The following is a 22,447-nucleotide window of genomic DNA, read 5'->3' as shown; positions in this document are numbered from 1 at the left end:
CACACTGAGAAGATACATCCCATATCTTTGAAAAATACATTATAGTGAATCATCTTGCTATCTACAGTGTGTCTGCTTCATTATCGTTAACCTAGACGACAACGACTTGCTTTGAGGCAGCATCTTTAATGTATCAAGGTGCAGTGACCAAATTAAATTTGATCCCAAGCCATGTGGAAAATGTTTGAGCAAAAGCTTGAGCTTAATGGACAGCTTACAGGAGGTTGATCGGTGCCGATCTTTGGGTGAATTTCTGTTCTATAAACTGCCCATAGTCTGTCTATAAGGTAAAAACAATGACTGCAGATGCTGGAAACCAGATTCTGGATCAGTGGTTCTGGAAGAGCACAGCAGTTCAGGCAGCATCCAAGGAGCTTCGAAATCGACGTTTCGGGCAAAAGCCCTTCATCAGGAATAAAAACCCATAGATCCCATAGTCTGTCTATAATCTGCCAACACACACTGTGTATAACAGACCAATATCCAAATATCACAATAGGCAGCAAAAGACTTTCGAGATTTACGTAGAACACAGGACAGTACAGCACAGTACAGGCCCTTCAGCCCACAAAATTGTGCCGAGCATTTATCTTAATCTAAGATCAACCTAACCTACACATCCCTCAATTTACTGCTGTCCATGTGCTTGTCCAGCAGTCACTTAAACGTCCCTAATGTCTCTGACTCCACTACCACCGGTGGAAGTGTATTCCACACACCCACCACTCTCTGTGTAAAGAACCTACCTCTGACATCTCCCCTTTACCTTCCTCCAATCATCTTAAAATTATGATCCTTTGTGACAGCTATTTCTGCCCTGGGGAAAAGTCTCTGGCTATCTACTCTATCTATGCCTCTCATTACCTTGTACACCTCTATCAAGTCACCTCTCTTCCTTCTTCTCTCCAGCGTGAAAAGCCTGAGCTCACTCAACCTCTGTTCATAAACAATCCAGGCAGCATCCTGGTAAATCTCCTCTGAACCCTCTCCAAAGCATCTACATCCTTCCTATAATGAGGATACAATATTCCAGTTGTGGTCTAACCAGGGTTTTATAGAACTGCAGCATAACCTTGTGGCTCTTAAACTCAATCCCCTTGTTAATCAAAGCTAAAACACCAAACACCTTGTTAACTAGCATTTTATTTTTATTTATTCATTTGTGGGATATGGTGTCACTGGCTGGGCCCAGCATTTATTGCCCATCCCTAGTTGCCCCTTGAGAAGGTGGGGTGAGCTACCTTCTTGAAATGTTGCAGAGTACCTGCTGCAGGTTGACCCACAATGCCCTGAGGGAGGAAATTCCAGGATTTTGACCCAGCAACAGTGAAGGAACGGCGATATATTTCCAAGTCAGTGGTGTGGAGGGGTACCTGGAGATGGTGGTTTTCCCCTTTATCTACTGCCCTTGTCCTTTATTGCTTATCCCTTCATAGATAGAATCATACAATCCCGACAGTGTGGGAGCAGGCCATTCAGCCCATCAGATCCACACCAACCTTCTGAATAGCATCTCGGTTAGACCCAATCCATAACTAATCCACTTAGCCTGCACATAACTGGACACTGCAGGGCAATTTAGCATGGATAAACCACCTAACCTGCACATCTGTGGACTGTGGGAGGAAACTGGAGCACCCTGAGTAATGACACAGTCAGTCAGCTGAGGGTGGAATTGAATCTGGGTCCCTGGTGCTGTGAGCCAGCAGTGCTGACCACTGAGCCACTGTACCATCCTATAGAGCATCACAAGTTCTGAAGCTATTCAGGGAGAAAGCCTACCATCCCCTTCTGGGGTAACTAAGAATGATCAAAAAATGTGGGGTTTTATTAAGATTTTGACACTTAAAGAACAGCAATGTACAAATCCTCAAGGATAAATCAGTGGAGTCAAATAGACCCAGGTTCCTCTCAATTATATCCATGATTTTCCGGAGAACCTTTTGACAGGTTTGTTTTCCAGTCTGGGGCAACCAGTAAATGGTAAAAATGGTGAGAGACTGGGGTAGAATTGGGGTGTTATACTGTTCCTCTTGGAAGGCTGAGGACTCCTCAACTCAGAGGGTCATGAGAGGGTCACAGGAAGAGAACAGGAGTTAGAACATTGTTCTAGTCCCATCCTGGCCCACTGCATCTGCATCTCCTTTCAAACATGTGTCTATCTACTGACTTGCCTCAGCCTGTCTGTCCCTCTCACTACCTCTGTCTGTCCCTCTCACTGCCTCTGTCTGTCCCTCTCACTGCCTCTGTCTGTCCCCTCATTGATCTATTTCTGCATGTCTGTAAATCCATGTTCCTCATATAAATCTCCACTCACCTCTTCGCAGTGTAGGAACAATATTCTGAACAGTTACATTTATAATTCTTCGAGTTCTTGTCAAATTTAGTCCAAATTGTTTTTTTAAATTTATGTAATCAAAATTGCTTGAGGGAGATCTTTGGAGATTATTAAGCTCTTGGTCGATGTATAGTGAGTTGATTCAGATGACAGCAACATTATTTCTCTGATTTGGAATGAAGGCCATTTAGGTGTAATATAATTTAATCGCTGTCAGATGGTATGTTCATATAACGAAAGCATCAACATCAACATTTGTGTAAATGATTTTAGCAATGCATTTGACCATGTAGCTCATTACACTGCATTCATCAACCTCCTTCAATTAGGAGTGATCCTGCCCATTAGGTGTGCAGACATTCTTAAGGGAGGACTACAATATGTTGTATATAAATTGAGTACTTCCTGTTGAATAACACTGCGTTGGGGTTCCATAGGAATTAGACAAAAATGAGGACTGCAGATGGTGGAGGTCAGAGTCAAGATTAGAGTGGTACTGGAAAAGCACAGCAGGTCAGGCAGCATCCGAGGACCAGGGAAATTGACGTTTCAGACAAAAGCCTTTCATCAGGAATGAAGGAATTAAATAGGTCCTGTTATACTTTTCACCATCCTAAACAATGTCTGCACCAATATTGCTGTGTCAATGTGTTACTGTAACTATATGAATGACTTGAACTTTCTGCAGCATCGTAATCAAACTGATACATCACCTCACATGACAGGGGCAGTCACGGTGGTTAATGAATAGGTGAATCCCTATTCACATTGAATGTGACGGAATTGTGTTTCATGTACAATTAACTGATCGCCCTGTCATCAAATTAGACTGTGTTTACATTGCTTAATGAGCATGTCATAGGTTATTAGGAATCTACATTCAAAGAGACCTCATATGTTATCACCAATTACATCAAACACTTAAAAAGAAGTAAAGTAGCCGGGTTTGGATGACACCGCGTCCATGTACACTCCCTCCACCACTGATGCTCAGTCGCAGCAGTGTGTACCATCAATGAGAGGCACTGTAGAAATTCAGCAGTTTCCAAACCCACAACCACTTCCCTCTGTAAGGACAAGGGCAGCAGATACATGGGAACACCACCCCCTGCAAGTTCCCCTCCAAGCCACTCACCGTCCTGATTTGGAAATATATCACTGTTCCTTCACTGTTACTGGGTCACAATCCTGGAATTCCCTATCTACAGGAATTGTGGGTCAACCTACAGCACATGACGGGGGGGGGGGGGAGAGGGCGGCATGGTGGCTCAGTGGTTAGCACTGCTGCCTTATAGTGCCAGGGATCCAAGTTCAATTTCAGCCTTGGGCGACTGTCTTGGGCCACTGAGTTTGCACATTCGCCCCGTGCCTGCGTGGGTTTCCTCCGGGTGCTCTGGTTTTCTCTCACAATCCAAAGATGTGCAGGTTAGGTGAATTGCCCATAGTGTTCAGGGATGTGTAGGTTAGATACATTAGTCAAGGGTAAATATAGGTTAAGGGGAATGAGTCTGCATGGGTTACTCTTGGGAGGATTGATGTGGATTTGTTGGACCGAAAGGCTTTTACCACACTGTAGGGATTCTATAAAATGAATGCAGTGGTTTAAGAAGGCAGCTCACCACCAACTTCTCAAGGGGCAATTTGGGTCAGGCAATAAGTGCTGGGCCCAGCCAGCAATGTCCATGTCTCATAATTTTTTTAAAAATGTTTTGTTTTCTCAAGCTGACTGATTCACTATGTTCATTAGTTATATCGCTGTGAAAACATAGTGCCAGTTTGAAATGCAAGACTTACTGAAGGTCACGGAAAAAGCTCAAAAGTATTTAGAATCAAGCACTGCTCCTAATCTTATGTAACATGTACCAAAGGTACTGACTCAACCAAACAATTCCTCTGACCAAAAAGCAGGAAGAGTCTTGCCTGGACTGTGCTAGCGAGCTCATGAATCCCTAACTCCATTACCACTACCTCTCACCACAACCACACACTGACAAATGCATGGTGGAATTGAGGAGAAAGGCCAGCCCTCCAGTAATAAGAATATTGAATAGATCACAAGATGGCCCAATCCTCTACTTCCAATATTAAGAGCCATACAGTGCAGAAGAGGCCCAGTAAGTTATCATGAATTGAATAAACTCAAACTGATATCAAATGATCTCTGAAGTTTAGTACAAAATACAATGCAGTACTCTATTCATTTTTATTCTGTAATTACAAAGCCTTTTAATTTACAATTGTAATTATTTATGTACTGAAATGTTCATAATTGTGCAATTCCTTCATTGCTTAAACACCTTATTTTTTATTTTAGACTGGTGAAGACAACAATGTCATTGTAAGAGTAATCCAGAGTTCCAGGCCATTATCTGGAGAGATGGGTTCAATTCCCATCATGGTATCCAGTGGCATTTAAACATCTTTAATTAATAAATCTGGAATTGGAAGCTAGTCTCAGTAATGGTGACCATTAGGCCATTGTTGATTGTTATAAAATGCCATCTAGTTCACTAATGTCCCTCAGGGAAGGAAATCTGCCATCCTTATTCAGTCTGGCCTACATGTGACTCCAGACCTGCAGCATTGTGTTGACTCCTAACTGTTCCCCAAAGCCTATCCGCCACATTGTCAACAAATTCCAACTTGTCAAGAAGTATCAATAAGACATAGGAGCAGGAGGAGGCCATTCAGCCTTTCAAGTCTTTGGGCGGCACGGTGGCACAGTGGTTAGCACTGCTGCCTCACAGCGCCAGAAACCCGGGTTCAATTCCTGCCTCAGGCGATTGACTGTGTGGAGTTTGCACATTCTCCCCGTGTCTGCGTGGGTTTCCTCCGGGTGCTCCGGTTTCCTCCCACAGTCCAAAAATGTGCATGTTAGGTGAATTGGCCGCGCTAAATTGCCCGTAGTGTTAAATGTAGGGGAATGGGTATGGGTGGGTGCGCTTCGGCGGGTCGGTGTGGACTTGTTGGGCCGAAGGGCTTGTTTCCACACTGTAAGTAATCTAATCTAATCTAATCTAAAAGTCTGCTCTGCCATTCAATGAGACTGTGGCTGATCCTACAATGCTCAATTCCACTTTCCTGCTTTTCCTCCATAATCTTTGATTCCCTTATTGATTAAAAAATCTCTCTCTCAACTTTGAATATATTTAGCAACCTAACCTCAGCAGCCCTCTGTGGTAAAGGATTTCAATGATTCACAACCACCTGAGAGAAGAAGTTCCTCCTCACCTCTCAAGTCAAGAATCCCTTTTTCTGAAATGATACCCTCTGGTCCTCGGTTCTCCCACAAGAGAAAACAACCTCTCCAGGTCTACCCTGTCAAATCCTTATTCAGTCTGGCCTACATGTGACTCCAGACCTGCAGCATTGTGTTGACTCCTAACTGTTCCCCAAAGCCTATCCACCACATTGTCAACAAATTCCTGAAGAAGGGCTTATGCCCGAAACGTCGATTCTCCTGTTCCCTGGATGCTGCCTGACCTGCTGCGCTTTTCCAGCAACACATTTTCTACCCTGTCAAATCCCCTAAGAATCCTGTATGGTTCAGTCATGTTGCCTCTCATTGTTCTATATTCTAATAAGTACAGGGCCAACCTACTCAACCTGTCAGCTGGGTGAACCTTCTCTGGACTGCCTCCAATGCTTTTGTGTCTAACCTTGTCAAAATGTGCCTTTATGAATATCAGTGGTTTTCTCAACAGAGCCCGGTCTTCAAGATAAAAATATAAGCAAAAGAACTACATTCTTTTCATCTCATATGCATGTGCTTGTGTTCATACATTCCCAGGGTGTCAAAGGCTAGGCCAGCATTGTACTTGAAAAACTGGAGACGATTAGCTGCAGTCTCACGGGGTGCGCTCACGATGCTGCTCAGGGGCAGTGCCAGGATTTTGACCCGTGACAGTGAAGGAACAGTGATACATCAGGATGGTGTGTGGCTTGGAGGGGAACCTGCAGGTGGTGTTGTTGCCATCCATACCCTTCTAGGTAGTTAAAGTCAGAGGTTTGCAAAGTTTTGTCTCAGGAGTTTTGAGGAGTAGTTGTTGTGCACCAAGTAATGAGTTCACATTTCTGCTATTAAGCCCCTGTGCTGCGAAGGGACTGCTATGTTCAGTATGTTTGATGGGCTCCAAAAAAGCAGACAAGTTTGACCTAGATGACGTTGAGTCTCTTGAGAGTTGTTGAAGCTGCACTAATCCATTATACTCAATCTCCCTCTTATAGGAAAGATGTTGTGAAACTTGAAAGGGTTCAGAAAAGATTTACAAGGATGTTGCCAGGATTGGAAGGTTTGAGCTATAGGGAGAGGTTGAATATGCTGGGGCTGTTTTCCCTGGAGTGTCGGAGGCAGAGAGGTGACTTTATAGAGATTTATAAAATCTTGAGGGACATGGGACAAGTTAAATAGACAAGGTCTTTTCCCTGGGTTGGGGGAGTCCAGAACTAGAGGACATAGGTTTAGGATGAAAGGGGAAAGATATAAAAGGGACCTAAGGTGCAGGTTTTTCATGGACAGGGTGATTATGGAATGAGCTGCCAGAGGAAATGGTGGAGGCTGGTACAATTACAACATTTAAAAGACATCTGGATGGGTATAGGAATAGGAAGAGTTTAGAGGGATATGAGCCAAGTGCTGGCAAATCAGACTAGATTAATTAAGGATATCTGGTTGGCATGGACAAGTTGGACCGAAGGGTCTGTTTCTGTGCTATACAGCTGTATGAATCTGTGATAGGTGAGAGAGGAAATGATGGTGTGTGGATGTAGGTACAAAGTTGACATTGAGCATGAAGGTCACAGGAGATATGTAGAGGGCATTTAGCTGCATGGGTTGGCATGGACAGTGTATGGAGGCGAGCGAAGTGAACAGGGGCAGAACTGAAGGACTGGTTTATTTTTTCCCACTTTTGGTGAAGTTAAGAACCTTTCTGGATCTGGTCCTGAGGTGACCTTTGCATGGGGAAGGTCCCCTCGGTGATAATTAAGTCCAACTTTGTTTGGGATTGTGAAAATGCATGACTGTCTGAAATAAAACTGTGCATATCCCATTGGGACTGGCAGAGTTATTGAGAAACTGTTTCAAAATGTTGTGGGTATTTCAGAGTGCCTGTTCATGTTAAATATTTGCAGAATTTGTACCAGATTGACTGATTTCCCAAACTATCGTTCTCACCACGAGGAGCCTACTGAAGAACCAGCTCATTGACTATAAACATTTATTAGTTCAACATTTACTGACATAAGGTACTATGTAATTGTGTGAAATGGGTATTTAGATAAAGGATTAATTGTGATAATAATGTGGCAGTTTTGGTTGGACAGAAGTTTTTATCGTTTCTGAAAAAAGACAATAAAAACCGAAAGAACAGTGGATGCTGTAAATCAGAAACAAAAACAGAAATTGCTGGAAAAGCTCAGCAGGTCTGGCAGCATATGTAAAGAGAGAAAGCAGAGCTAATGTTTCTAGTCCAGTGCCCCTTCCTCAGAACCTGGACCTGAAATGTTGACTCTGATTTCTCTGCATAGATGCTATCAGACCTGCTGAGCTTTTCCAGCAACTTTGGTTTCTTTGCTTGTCAAAGCTGGTCATCTTGTATTCATCAGGACAATTTGCAAGAACACCAGTAAATGAGAATAAACAACACTTCTACAAGAGCAGAGTTTTGTTTTGTCGGCAAATGAACTCTGATTAGTAGAAGCATTGCTGTGGAGAATGATGATTGACAGTTAGCTGCCAGGTTTTGTTTAGATTTTGAATCAGGTAAGTTGACTCTGATTGGTCAGTACACTGTTTTGAGAAATAAGCCAGTGAATCACCATGAATGTTTTTTTGAAAAGGCATGTACACGACTCTAAAGAATAGGGCCCTATGTATTTATATATGTAGCTTCCAGTTTGTACAAGTGTGCCATGCTGCAAACCCGACTGACATCTTAAATTTGTTGTCAGCATAATTCTTTATACGCTTGGGATTATCCAGTAAACATTATCCAGTGCATAATCACATAGAATGACATATGGTACCATGGTTAACTCAGTGGTTAGCACTGCTGCTTCACAGCGCCAGGGACCTGAGTTCAATTCCAGGCTTGGGTGACTGTCCGTGTCAAGTTTGCAAGTTCTCCTCGTGCCCATGTGGGTTTCCTCCCACAGTCCAAAGATGTGCAGGTTAGGGTAGATTGGTCATGCTATAGTGACCAGGGGTGTGCAGGCTAGGCAGACTACCCATGGGAAGAAAATGCAGGGATAGGAGTGGGGGGGGTGTTTAGATCTCGGTTGGTTGCTCTTTGGAGGGCTGGTGTTGCCTGCTTCCACACTATTGAGATCCTATGACTATGTAAAGTTGGACACTGTGTTACAATGTTTTGGGCACAGCCTGGTTGGGTACAATCAGTAACTTGCTTGTAGCAAACAGTTGAAGGGATAAGCCTTGCAATATGACTCACCATCCTTTGGCAGGTAGATACCTGGCATCAGCTCAGCACTGAAATTCATATACTACATCACTCATTTGTGTAATGGGCAGAACATTTCTTCAGCTTGACAGCAACATCTTGCCGCGGGGATGGGAAACTGAGCTGGGAGACAAGAGTGCGGGAAACACAGATGGGAAGAAAAGAAAGAAAGTAAAAGTGGAAGGCAGAAGAAATGAGGGCCAGAGGCAAATAAGGATGGAGTACAACCAAAAAAGCTGTAAAAATGTCAGAAAAGACAAGTCCACCGGTCCTATATCTAAATGTATGGAGCCTTCGCAATAAGATAGACAAACAGCACAAACAGATAATGATTGCCATTGTGGAGTCATGGCAGCAAGGGGATCAAAGTTGGAACTAAACATCCAAGGGTATTTAATCATGAGAAAGGACAAGCAACACAAAGAAATAGTGTTGTGTTGTAGTGAAATGACACTGGCTGACGTCATGTGGAATAGTCTGGGTGAAACCAAGAGGCAACAGGGAGCAGAAAGCATTAATGGGAGTTCCACATTGCCATACAGCAGTGATGAGCTACACAATGGCATTAAACAGGAATCTAAAGATGAATGCAATAAGGGTAGTACAATAATAGCTGATGATTTCAATTTACATGTAGACTGGGTAAATAGATTTGTAAGTTTCCAGCAGAAATGTATCTTTGACAGAATGGCTTCTGAATCCCTAGCCCTTGCATATTTCCAATATGTCCAAGGAATGTGTCCAAGGTTGATGTTCAGCATTAATCTACACTTGGAGAGACAGGGATTAACTAAGAACATGACTTTGTTAGGGGCAAATATGTCTGACCAATTTGATTGAATCTTTCGAAAGAGGCAACCAAGGAAGCAGTTGAGGGCAATGCATTGAACACAGTCTACCTAGGCTTCAGCATGACTTTGGATAAGGTCCTGCAGTGGAAGGTAAGGCCCCAGGGGATCCAAGAAAAATTGGCTAATTAGATTCAGAGTTGACTGACTTCCAGGCAGGAGGCTGGAAGAACACAGCAAGCCAGGCAGCATCAGGAGGCGGAGAAGCCAACGTTTCGGGTGTAACCCTTCTTCAGAGGGTGATGGTTGCGAGTGTTTTTGTAACTGGGCCTGTGTCCAATGGGGTTCTGCGGGGGTCAGTGTTGGGGCCTTTGCTGTCTGTGAGGCATGTAGCAACAAATTAGACTTGAATACATCAGTGCATAACGGTGAGGAGGATAGCTTTAGATTCCAGGAGGGCATAGATGAGATGGTCAGGTGCTCTGGTCAGTGGCAAATGGAAATCAATCCCACATCAATGTGAAGTGATGCACTTGGCAAGGGATAGATAATGAACAGAAGACCCTGGGAAGCACTGAAGATCATGTACTCTGGTATCTTAAGGTATCAAGACAGTTAGATATAATGGTTAAGAAGGCATGCCTTCATTAGCCAAGGCATAGGGTTTCAGAGCAGGAGGTTCCGCTGGAAATGTATAAAATGCTGCTTAGGCAACAGCATTGTGTGTAACCTTCATGGTCCCTTCGTCTTTCTTGTCACATTCTGGTTTATCAATGCCACTGTGAGGACTGACCTTCATACACTCTCCCTCATTGATATCAAAGAGCCCATCTCACAGAATTTTGATCTCACTGTCTTGTTGTGCTCTCTCAGAGATAGACCAATGTAGTGAGGTGAAGAGACAGCAGAGGGCTCCCCCATGATCTTTGACACGAAGGTCCACATTGTATTGTGACAGGAACAGCATCACACAGTCAGGTTTACCCTTGTTATATAGGAACATAGAAACAGAATATAGGAAGTGGAGTATGCCATTCAGCCCTTTGAGCTGGCTACTCCATTTAATACGATCATGGCACTCATCCAATTCAATATCCCGTTCTCCCTTTTCTGCCATTAATACACAAATCCTCACCAAATTCACGGCATATCGAGATACCATGTGGGTTGCCTATTTTCAGAGATCAGGAGTCACTTCACACGAACGACGTTCCCTCATTATGTTGCACATTAAGTGGGACGGCACGGTGGCTCAGTGGTTAGCACAGCTGCCTCACAACACGAGGGACCTGGGTTCAATTACAGCCTCAGGCAACTGTCTGTGGGAAGACTGCACATTCTCCCTGTGTCTGTATGGACTTCCTCCCACAATCCAATGTTGTGCAGGTTAGGTGGACTGGCCATGAGAAATGACCTTAGTGTCCAGCGACATGCAGGCTAGGTGGATTCCCTGTAGAAAATGCAGGGATTGGTTGGGATGCTTTTCAGAGGGAGGGCGTGGACCTGATGGGCTGAACAGCCTGCTTCTACACTGTAAGGGTTCTGTATTTTAAAAAACTGGATATGCCCTCGCTGGTTCAGTGATCAGTACCCTACTTTTTCAAGGGCAAACAATGAATGCTGGCCTTCCCCTCTAAGCCATGAGGTTGTGGGTTCAAACAGGAGAGTTCCTGCCTGCCTGACCTGCTGTGTTTTTCCAGCCTCACATCTATTGAGGCGGAGGTGGGTACTGCAGATGCTGGAGATCAGAGTCAAGAATAGAGTGGTGCTGGAAAAGCACAGCAGGTCAGGCAGCTTCTGAGGAGCAGGAAAATCGACGTTTGGGGCAAAAGCCCTTCATCAGGAATGATGAAGCCCTTCATTTTGGTGAGTAGCTTTTCTCTCTCTCTCTTAACTCAGCCTTCTTTCCTTCCTTCCTTTTGCTATTCTGTACCTGAAAGCCCTTCATCAGGAATGATGAAGCCCTTCCTGATGAAGGGCTTTTGCCCGAAACTTCGATTTTCCTGCTTCTCAGATGCTGCCTGACCTGCTGTGCTTTTCCAGCACCACTCTAATCTTGACTCACATCTATTGACTCCGCTCCAGGACTTGACCTGGTTGATGCTGCAGTGAATCACTGAGGGGCACGCTGGTCTTGGAGATGACATGTTAAACTGAGGGGGATGTGAAAAAAATCCCACTGTGCTATTTGAGGCAGAATTATCCCTAGTGCCCTGGCCAGTTGTTCTCCTTCAAACCAACATCACACAAAAAAAAACAAACTGACTCATCATTATCACTTTGCTGCCTGTGGAATTTTCCTTTGTGCAACTTGGTTTCGGAGGTCCCTAAATTACTGCAGATGCCAAGTTCCAAATTGGGTGTAAAATGCTCTGAGATGCTGCTTAACCAGGAAAACACTATTGAAATGTGAGTTTATTTATTGTACTTTATGCAGAAAGCTGCTAATCAAGAGTGCAATGTTAAGCAAATGCAATGCAAATCATTCTCCCACACGGAAAGTTAATCTCATTTCCTGGAGATTTTGGATATGATCAAATTATTATTGTCTTCTTTCTCACGTTGGCGAGTAGTAGCTTTTCTCTCTCTCTCTCTCTCTTAACTCAGCCTTTCTTCCTTCCTTTTGCTGTTCTGTACCTGAAAGCCCAGTCATTTGCCTTAATGCCTTTTCTATCGTTCTCTTTTCCTTCTCAATTCTATTAGCTCAGGGTTCCCTCATTCACTGAGCTCACAGATGCCCTGGTACAGTTCAGTCATTAATGGAAACTTCAAGTGCCGCTAGATGTGACAATCTATTATCTAACATTTTAATCTAAACGGATGGGCATGCTGGAAGATACTTAAAGGATATAGAAATTAGAGACTCTACCTGTCTCTGTCTCCATGGCAGCCGGAAGAAAATCAATCAATTAATCAATAAAATCATTTGAACATCTGAATTAATATTTTATATGTGTATCACCAAACAACAACTTTTATTTATATAGCATACTTAACCTAATAAAACATCCCAAGGTGATTCACATGAGCATTATGAAACAGAGTTTGATGATGAGCAACATTGGGGATATAAGAACATAAAAGATAGGAGTAGAGGTAGGCCACTCAGCCCATCAAGTATGCTATGCCATTCAATGCTATCATGGCTTCAACTTCACCTTTCTGCCTTTTCCGCAGAACCTTTGATTCCCTTACTGATTAACAATGTCTATCTCAGCTTTGAATAAATTGGGGCAGATCACCAATAGTTGGTCAGTGAAGTAGATTTTAAAGAGTTTCTAAAAAATAGACTAAAAAAAAACCTTCATATTTACTCAGATGGATAGCTGATGCCTGAATACAAAATCTATAAAATTATGAGGCGCATGTATAGGATAAATAGACAAAGTCTCTTCCCTGTGGTGGGGGAGTCCAGAACTAGAGAGCATAGGTTTAGGGTGAGAGGGGAAACATATAAAAGAGACCTAAGGAGCAACGTTTTCACACAGAGGGTGGTGTGTGTATGGAATGAGCTGCCAGAGGAAGTGGTGGAGGCTGGTACAATTGCAACATTTAAGAGGCATTTGGATGGGTATATGAATAGGAAGGGTTTGGAGGGATATGGGCCGGGTGCTGGCAGGTGGAACTAGATTGGGTTGGGATATCAGGTTGGCATGGATGAATTGGACTGAAGGGTCTGTTTCCATGCTGTACATCTCTATGACTCTATGACTCTAAATCCCAAAAATCAATTTGTTGACCAGTATTGACACAAAGGGCCAAACAGCCTCCTCATGTTCTAAGTCTGAGTTTTATAACTTTGACGAAAGACGCTAAAGACCTGACCCTGACAGCACTGTAGTTCCAGGGAGTTATTTTCTGCTTATTGCTCATGCTATCCTCACGGTCCCACAGCTAACTTTGTCATGCTGGCTTCCTGGATCCCTGATCCCTGCTGATCACCCCCAAATCCCAAACTCCTGCTCATGTCCTGGTCCCACAGCCCCAACTTAATGTACAGCCAACAATTCAAACTTGGGCAAATTTCAAAATTTGCTGATGACATTAAACTTGAAAAGTGTAGTACCCAGTGGGGAAGGCAATAATAAGCGTCAGGATGATAAAGACACACAGAGGGATAACAACACATGGCAGGTTGAATTCAGAAAAGTACCAAATAATAATTATTGATTGGAAGAATGTGAGACACAATATACATTAAACCAGAAGATTATTCAGAACTCTGAAAATGGAATTAGATGATTAGGAATAAAAAGGGGACAGAAATAATGGGAAGTGGTTTACAGCCTCCCCGACAATTGTTGTTGGTCAAAGCATTAGCAAGAAATAAATGGAGATTTTAGCAAAGAAAATGTAACAGTCAAGAACTTTAAACCCTATGAGAGCCGGACAAATGAAACTGGCAAGACTGATCTGGAAGTTGGGCTGCAGAGCAGTTCTGTTACAGATCTCTGGAACTAACATTGTGCAAACTAACTAAGCATTAATTTATTAGAGCTCACGAGTTCAAAGTGAGAGGGGAAAGGTTGAGGGGAGATATACGTGGAAAGTTCTTCATGCAGAGGGTGGCAGGGGCCTGGAACACGTTGCCAGCGGAGATGGTAGGGGCAGGAATGATAGCATCATTGAAGACGAAGACAGATAAATGGATGGGGAGAGAGCAGAGGGATACAGATCCTTAGGGAATAGGCAGCAGGTATAGATAGAGGATCTGGATCGGCGCAGACTTGGAGGGCCGAAGGGCCTGTTCCTGTGCTGTAATTTTCTTTGTTCTTTGTTCTTAAGCTATTTTGGACCTGATATTATCTAGGAGGTAGGGTTAATTAGCCCAACTTATGATAAAAGATACACCAGGGGAAAAAAAATCTATTCATAAGGCACTGAATTCCTCATTAAGTCTGAAAGCAGCGTGCTCCAGTCCCAAATAAGCTTAAACAAAGTCAATTACAGAATAAAAAGCAGAGTCTTGCACTGAAATGTTATCTCTTTTCCCTCTCCATGGATGCTGCCAGATCTGTGAGTTTCTCCAGCTCTTTCTGTAAGTGCTTCAAGTCTCCAGCATCTGGAAAAGTTTGTTTTTAATTACAGTATAGAGGGGGCACTGGCTGAGGTTTGTTGAGTAAACAGGCTAAAAGGGATGACAGTAAATAAAGTGGGACAATTTAAAATTAAGGAACAATTCAAATGTATAGCAAAGTTACATTCCAAACATCATTAAGGAAGATCTATTCATTGCTGATTCGGGAGGGTGGAATGAGCTGCCAGCAGAAGTGATTGAGGCGGGTACATTAACAACATTTAAAAGGCATTTGGAAAACTAGGTTGGAGGAGAGGCAGGTGAATCTCTGATATTTTGTGTCTAGGATGAGAATGATTAAAAAAAAGGCTTGATAGATAAACAACAGACAGATAAATAGAGAGATAAAGGAATAGAGGGAGAGATGGAGACATAGACAGATAGATAGATAGATAGATAGATAGATAGACAGACAGACAGACAGATAGATAGATAGATAGATAGATAGATAGATAGATAGATAGATAGATAGATAGATAGATAGACAGATTCTCCAATGTAGAGAAGACCACATCGGGAGCACCTGATGCAGTAAACTAGGTTGGAGGAGAAGCAGGTGAATCTCTGATATTTTGTGTCTATCTTCATAGCAGAAGATGGCTTGAGGGTAGGAGGCAGAGGGTAATAGTGGAAGGATGCTCACCAGACTGGAGGCCTGTGACTAGTGGAGCGCCTCATGGGTTGGTGCTGGGCCCATTGCTGTTTGTTATCTATATCATTGATTTGGATGAGAATGTACAAGGCATGATTAGAAGTTTGCAGCCGACACTAAAATAGGACAGTGTTGTGGACAGTGTTATCAGAAAGGTTGTCAGAAATTGCAGCAGGACCTTGACCAGCTGGGGAAGTGGGCTGAGAAATGGCAAATGGAGTTTAATACAGGTAAGTGTGAGGTCTTGCATTTTGGAAAGTCAAATCAAGGCAGGGTTTCATGGTGAATAGTAGGGTCTTAAGGAGTGTAGTGGAACAGAGGGATCTTGGTCAAATCAAGCAGGGGTTTCATGGTGAATAGTAGGGTCTTAAGGAGTGTAGTGGAACAGAGGGATCTTGGAGTTCAGACGCAAGGTCCTGTGAAAGTGGAGTCACAGGTAGACAGGGCAGTGAAGGAGGCTTTTGACACACTGTCCTTCATCAGTCAGGCCACTGAGTATAGAAATTGGGAAGTTATGTTGCAGTTATACAGGACATTGGTGAGGCTGCACTTGGAGTACTGTGTTCAGCTTTGGTCCCCTTTGCTATCGGAAGGATGTTATTAAACTGGAAAGAGTGCAGAAGAAATTTACCAGGATGTTGCCAGTACTCAAGGGTCTGACTTTTAGGGAGAGGTTGGACAAACTAGGACTTTTTTCTTTAGAACGTAGGAGAATCTTATAGAAGCATGGATACGGTGGATGCACTCAGTCTTTTCCCCAGGGTCGCAGAATCGAGGACTACAGGGCATCAGTGTAAGGTGAGAGGGGAAAGAATAAAAGGGAACCTGAGAGGCAACGTTTTTACACAGAGGGTGGTACACATATGGAATGAGCTGCCAGCAGAAGTGATTGAGGCGGGTACATTAACAACATTTAAAAGGCATTTAGAAAAATACATGGATAGGAAAGGATTAGAAGGATATGGGACAAGTGCAGGGAAGTGGGCTTAGCGTGGATGGACATTTTGGTTGGCATGGACCAATTTGGGCCAAAGGTCCTGTCTCATGCTGTAGGAGTCTATAAGATACAAATTGCATACCACAAATAGAGGGTAACCAAGGAGCTTAACACAATTAATATGATCAGATTAAATTGTTTAGAGAAACTCAAAGAATGAAAATTCAACATGTCCCCAGGATCTGATGGCCAACATCCTCCAGTTCTGAATAGGACAGGTACAAACACAATGGATGCATTAGATACAAACTTGAAAAAAATTTCAAGATTCTGGAGGTGGTCCCAGCAGATAGGAAACTAATAAATGGAACATCTCTACTCAGGAAGAGTGAGGAAACAGGCCAGTTATACTGTCATCAGTTGCTAGGAAAATCTATTATTAATGAAATCTTAACAATGCACTTTAAACAAAAGCAGAACCAGATAGAGTTGTGGTTTTATGAAAGGAAACTTATATTTGATCAATCTGTTAGAGTTTCTCTTGAGAATGTAACTACTAAGATTGATAAAGGAAACCTGGTAGATGCAGTATACTTGGATTTCCAAAATGCATTCATTAGGATACCATGCTTCAGGTTAATAGTGCGAGGAAGGGTTGTAACTATATTCATTTGGATAGGGACAGCACTGATAGCTGGGCACTCCCAAATTGCCAGGCTGTAACTAGTAGAGCTTTCTTTCATTCTTGTATCACCAATATTTGCTGCCCATCCCTAACTACCCTCACACTGAGTAGATTTCTTGCCCATTTCAAAGGTCAGTTAAGAGTCAGTCATATTTATGTGGGTCTGGAGCCAAATGCAGGCTGCACTGTTTGAGGATGGCACATTTCCTTCCTTAACAGGGATTAGTGAACCTGATGGGTTTTTAAATAACAATCAATGATAATTTCATGGTCACTACTGAGACTAGCTCCACACTGACTTTTAATTACACCAACTGCAATGGTAGATTTTGAACTCATATCCCCAAGGTCACTAGTCCGGTGATATGACATACCACCGCCATCTCTCAGTATGTGCTATGTGGATCAATGCTGGATCTCAGTGTTTATTAATGACTTCGATGAAAAGACACAGGATAATGCATCTAACTTTGCTGATGACACAAAGTTAGATGCAAATGTGAGCCGTGAGGAGGATACAGAGAGGTTACAAAGTGATACACACAGTTACGTGAGTGGGTTAAATTCTGACAAATCTGTTTCCCAACCCAAGCCACCCACTTTCAGCTTTAACCCAGGCCAGAAATTTGGTTCAGGCGCCAAATGTGACTCAAAGTGGTGGGAATTGAGTTCTGAAGAAGAGTTATACCAGATTGAAACGTTTCTTTCTCTACAGAAGTTTCCGGATGTTCGTTTCAGATTTCCAGCAGTATTTCACCTCTACTAAAGGAGCAATCATTAATACCAAAGACTGTGAACTGTGGGTTTCCCTGGGACTTTCTGATTAAGGAACAGGAAGAATGTATCCCCAAGTGGGGATTGGGATCTAGATCCCAGAGACACATTGTGAGCTTCAGCTGTGGAACTGAGGTGAGGAGCAATTCCTTCACTCAGGAGGGAGGTGAACCTGTGTAATTCTGTACCCCATTAGCTCAAATATTGAGTTTATTCAGGACAGAAATCAGCAAATAGCTAGACATTACTACCATAAGAAATAGGAACAGGAGTAGGCCGTTGGGCCCCTCGCGTCTGTTCTTCCATTGAGTAGGATCTGACATTCCTAACAACCACTTTCCTGCCTTTCCCTGATATTAAAGATACCAAAGGATACGGAATGCAACGGAATGAAATGAATGCTGAATGGCCTACTTCTGCGCTACTTTCCTGATAGAACGTAGAACTGTACAGCACAGGAATAACCCTTCGATCCATGATTCTGTGCTGAACATGATGCCAAATTAAAGTAATCCCTTCTGCCTGCCCATGGTCCATATCCCTTACATATTGTTCAATTATGTTCATTTGTCCCAGATCACTGGTTTCAAAAAAATTCCAGTAAGTTCCATTTCCCTGCTCTTTTCCTACAGCTATGCAATTCTTTTTCTTCATATATTTATCCAACACCTTTCAAAGGCTACTATTGAACCTCTATTCACCATTCCTGCACTCCAAACAACACTCCCTAGGACCTTACCATTAACTGTATAAGTCCTGCTAAAGAATTGCTTTCCCAAAATGCAGCACCTCGCATTTATCTAAATTAAACTCCATCTGCCACTTCTCAGCCCCTTGGCCCATCTGATCAAGATCCTGTTGTAATCTGAGGTAGCCTTCTTCACTGTCCACTACACCTCCAATTTTGGTGTCATCTGCAACTTACTAACTATACCTCTTCCTGGCAGGTGGGACTAGATTGGGTTGGGATATCTGGTCAGCATGGACGAGTTGGACCGAATGGTCTGTTTCCATGCTGTACATCTCTATGACTCTATGGCTCTGCATATCACGTCTGGCTATTTTGCCTATGTCTTTATCTCTGTGCCCTGTGGATATCTGCACTGCAAAAGCTGTTCTTTATTTATCCTTTAACTTTCAGTGGAATGCTGCCGGGGCTAAAGGAGTGAAATATTGGGGACAGATTACACAGACCAGGGCTATTCTGTGAACACAGAGCCATACAAATTAGGAGCAGGAGTAGGGCCCTCACTCCCCTCCAGCCTGTTTCACCATTCAATAAATCATGACTGATCTGGTTCCTCCATATCCCTACCTACCATGGATACCCTTGCTTAACAAGTATCCAGCCCCTCTGCCTCATAAATATTCAAAGTCTCTACTTCCACTGCCTTTTGGGGCAGAGTGGGAGACGCATGGCTCTCTGGGAGATATAAGGTCATCCTCAACTCTACTTTCAATGGGTCACCCCTTTATCCTTAAACAGTGACCCCCCCCCACTTAATTGTAGATTCTCCCACAAGAGTAAATATCCTCTCCACATCCACCTGCTCAAGTTCTCTCCGGATTTTATACGTTTCAATCAAATCGCATCCAATTCTACTGAACTCCAGCAGAATCCAATTTGGAATCCCTCAAGTAGCAAAGTTTCAGGTATCATCCAAATTACAGGCTGGATACGGCAAATCCCGGATGGAGTGGGGGTGGAGGCGGGGGTGGGGGCAGGGGTATGGTATGTGAAAGCTTTCTCTTGAAATTACAACACAGCTTTCCAGGAGCGATGCCAAGAGGAAATCTCTCTCTCAAAAATGTCCTTATGTTGGATGTCAGTTGAAAGTTTAATAAATTGCAGCTACTTCCACATATTAAAGGTTATGGAAGCAAGGTGACTTAATCAGCTAATGGTTTCTTTTATATTGAGTTTGCCATGAGCAGCCAATTATTTTTTTCCCCAGTCTGTGTTGCCTTTAAATCATATTGCACAACTGGACACCTATCAAATAGGTAGTCTTCTGGTACAGTGGGTTGCGTCCCTGCCTCTGAGCCAGAAACTCAGGGTTCAAGTCTTGTTCAAGTCATGGCTAATGGAGGTGGTTAGTCAAACTCGTTAATTACCAAACTGCAAGCTCTTCCAAAACATGTCAAAAGCTGGGTAAGAGCAGGAGAATTTCCTGTTTAACCATGTGATGGAAAGAATGTTGGTGTCTCCACCATCATCATCCATTTGATGATCTATCTGAATGGTGGCAGAACAGGCTTGAGGGCTGAATGGCCTTCTCTGTTTAGGAATCAGGCCCATGGATAGCCACAGGGTGATGGATATTATCGAACTCATCAACATTAGATCACAACCTTCCCTCTAACTCACACAGTGGGCTGCAAGATCCAGTGAGTGTGGTGTGTTATAGTTAATTCAGAGTGGGAGTTGTTAGGCACTATGTATGCTTCCATAGAATCCTTACGTTGTGGAAAACGGCCATTCAGCCCAACAAGGCCACACTGTCCCTCCAAAGAGTAACCCACCCAGACCTATTCCCCTACCCTATTATCCTATATTTACCCCAGACCAATGCACCTAACCTACCTGAACACTATGGGCAATTTAGCATGGCCGATTCACCTAACCTGCACATCTCTGGACTGTGGGAGGAAACAGGAGCATCCGGAGGAAACCCACGCAGATACATGGAGATTGTGCAAACTCCAAACAGTCACCTGAGCTAGGAATTGAACCCGAGTCTCTGGCGCTGTGAGGCAGCAGTGCTAACCACTGAGCCATCGTGTTGTGTGTTGGAGCAATGAGATTTCCATTAATGTGGAGATCATTGAACTCACCAACCCATTAACACAATCAACTAGAAAGTTCCCAGCTACTCTCCCTGATAAGACCACGGGACCATACAACATCGGAGGAGAAGTAGGCCATTCAGCCCTTGGAGTCTGCACCACCAAACAATGTGATCATGACTGATCTGTTCATCCTCAACTTCACTTTCCTATATTCTCCACATAGCCCTTTATTCCCTTGCCCATTAAAAAGTTGTCCATCCCAACCTTGAATACACTTAATGACACAGCCTTGATAGCCCTCTGTGGTAAAGAATTCTACAGAGTCACTCCCCTCTGAGAGAAGGAATTCTTCCTCACCTCTGACTCAAATGCATGACCCCTTATTCTGAATGATGCCCTCTGGTCCTAGACTCACCCACAAGAGGAAACAACCTTTCTGCAGCTAGCCTGCCAAGTCCTCTATGAGTCTTATACATTTCAATAAGATCACCTCTCATTGTTTGATACTCAATGAGGAGCTCCGAATGGATTTTGGGAGAAGACCTAGCCGAAATCTCACCTCATCTAAAGGACTATTCATCCAACCTTCTGCCAGAGATATCAACAATCCACCCCTCATTCCCCCACTGCCCTCCCTTGCCCACACCTCATTCACAATTGTAATGAATGATTCGTCCTCCAAGATTTCGCCCCAGTTCACCCCCAGCTCACTCCTTATGGGACTGCAGCTCAACAGAGCACCTGCTATTGTCTAGCTCCCATGTTCCAGACTAGGCTGTTGTTTGCATGGGGCTCCTGAAGGCTATTCAACTCTGGAAAGGAAATCTCAACCCAGCCTCAAACCCGGACACTGTCCAATACTCACCGGGAACACTGAGGCACACAGCAGCTTTATCCCTTTGCCACGGTGGCACAGGTTGGGGGTTGAGTCTATGTCCCACCAGTTCACACGAGCCCAAGTTCAACAAGGAGCTGGTTTGTACCCACTGTGCCTGGGTGTGGAATAAATTACACATGGTGCAGGAAGAGCTCAGGATATTACACCTAAAAATGGGGAAGCTTCTCAGCAATTCATCCACACCATGTCGTTACCGAGTGACAGTTTGTTTCTGCCAATTGCCATTTCTGGCAGACGGCTGTCCCTGGGGGAGGGATTATCCCAGTGCCAATCAGAGAGAGGTTCCTGTGTGCAGCTCCAAGGGGTCATCTCAATTCATTGAACCTCCAAAGTCAGTGCAACTAAAACAGGGACAGATTAAACTTTCAACTGTTCAGCCTTAATTCCGAAGGACCGAGGGACACATTGAGTTGAAGTTAATTAAATGGTTGAAGCTGTGATTCAAATTCTGAGGTGTTTGAATGATATAAGTTTGTAACACATCTAATAGACAACAAATTTTCCCCACATCTGAAGGCACAACAGTAAGAGGAGAAGAATAATAAAGTGCGAGAAGCAGAGGTTAAGTTATGAATATCGGCTTGATGGTTTAATCTTCGCTGATGGTGTAAAGGGAGGAGAGGCCTGTACTCACCTACCATTGTTACAGCCCACTCCCCACACTCGAATGTTGATAATCGGTTGGGAATGAATCAAACTGTGATCGACAGGATCGACCAGGCTCAGCATGTCCTTCTTCAGCACCATCACCATATCCTGACCCTGCACCAAGGACAGCAGAGTGTCAAGGATGAGACAGGGGCTATCCAGTCGCACAGGGTTATCCCACAAGTGCCTCACACTACACAGCCCATAGCTTCCAAACCCAAACCAACAGCCCCCACAACCCCAACGGCTCCCAGACCCACCTCCAACAACTCCCAGCTGCTCCAACAACTCCCTCCCCTCCAACAGTCCCTGAGACAGCTCCTATCCACATAATGCCCTTCCCTCTCACAACCCACTTCACCTGAAAGCCCCTTTCGCCCTGACAATCCCACCGCGCCCCCT

At 43.7% G+C, this 22,447-nt stretch overlaps 1 protein-coding gene across 3 annotated transcripts in view; it reads right to left on the bottom strand.

The window, feature by feature from the left end:
- Window positions 1-22,447, bottom strand: part of apbb3 (amyloid beta (A4) precursor protein-binding, family B, member 3) — a 49,620-nt gene that overhangs the window by 12,774 nt on the left and 14,399 nt on the right. Inside the window, exons 5-6 of one of the 3 annotated variants that reach the window (XM_043703089.1) lie at window positions 22,036-22,159; window positions 12,454-12,463 (exon numbers count right to left, since the gene is read on the bottom strand). In XM_043703089.1, coding sequence (XP_043559024.1) covers window positions 12,454-12,463; window positions 22,036-22,159 — 134 coding nt within the window. Of the gene's footprint in view, window positions 1-12,453; window positions 12,464-22,031; window positions 22,160-22,447 lie in introns of all 3 variants that reach the window. The other 2 variants (XM_043703088.1, XM_043703090.1) reach the window with 2 other exon arrangements.

The sequence above is a fragment of the Chiloscyllium plagiosum genome, chromosome 14 (genome assembly GCF_004010195.1).
Source record: "Chiloscyllium plagiosum isolate BGI_BamShark_2017 chromosome 14, ASM401019v2, whole genome shotgun sequence".
NCBI lineage: Eukaryota > Metazoa > Chordata > Chondrichthyes > Orectolobiformes > Hemiscylliidae > Chiloscyllium > Chiloscyllium plagiosum.
Note: the sequence above shows the minus strand (reverse complement) of the source record. Positions and strands in the feature narration are given on the sequence as shown.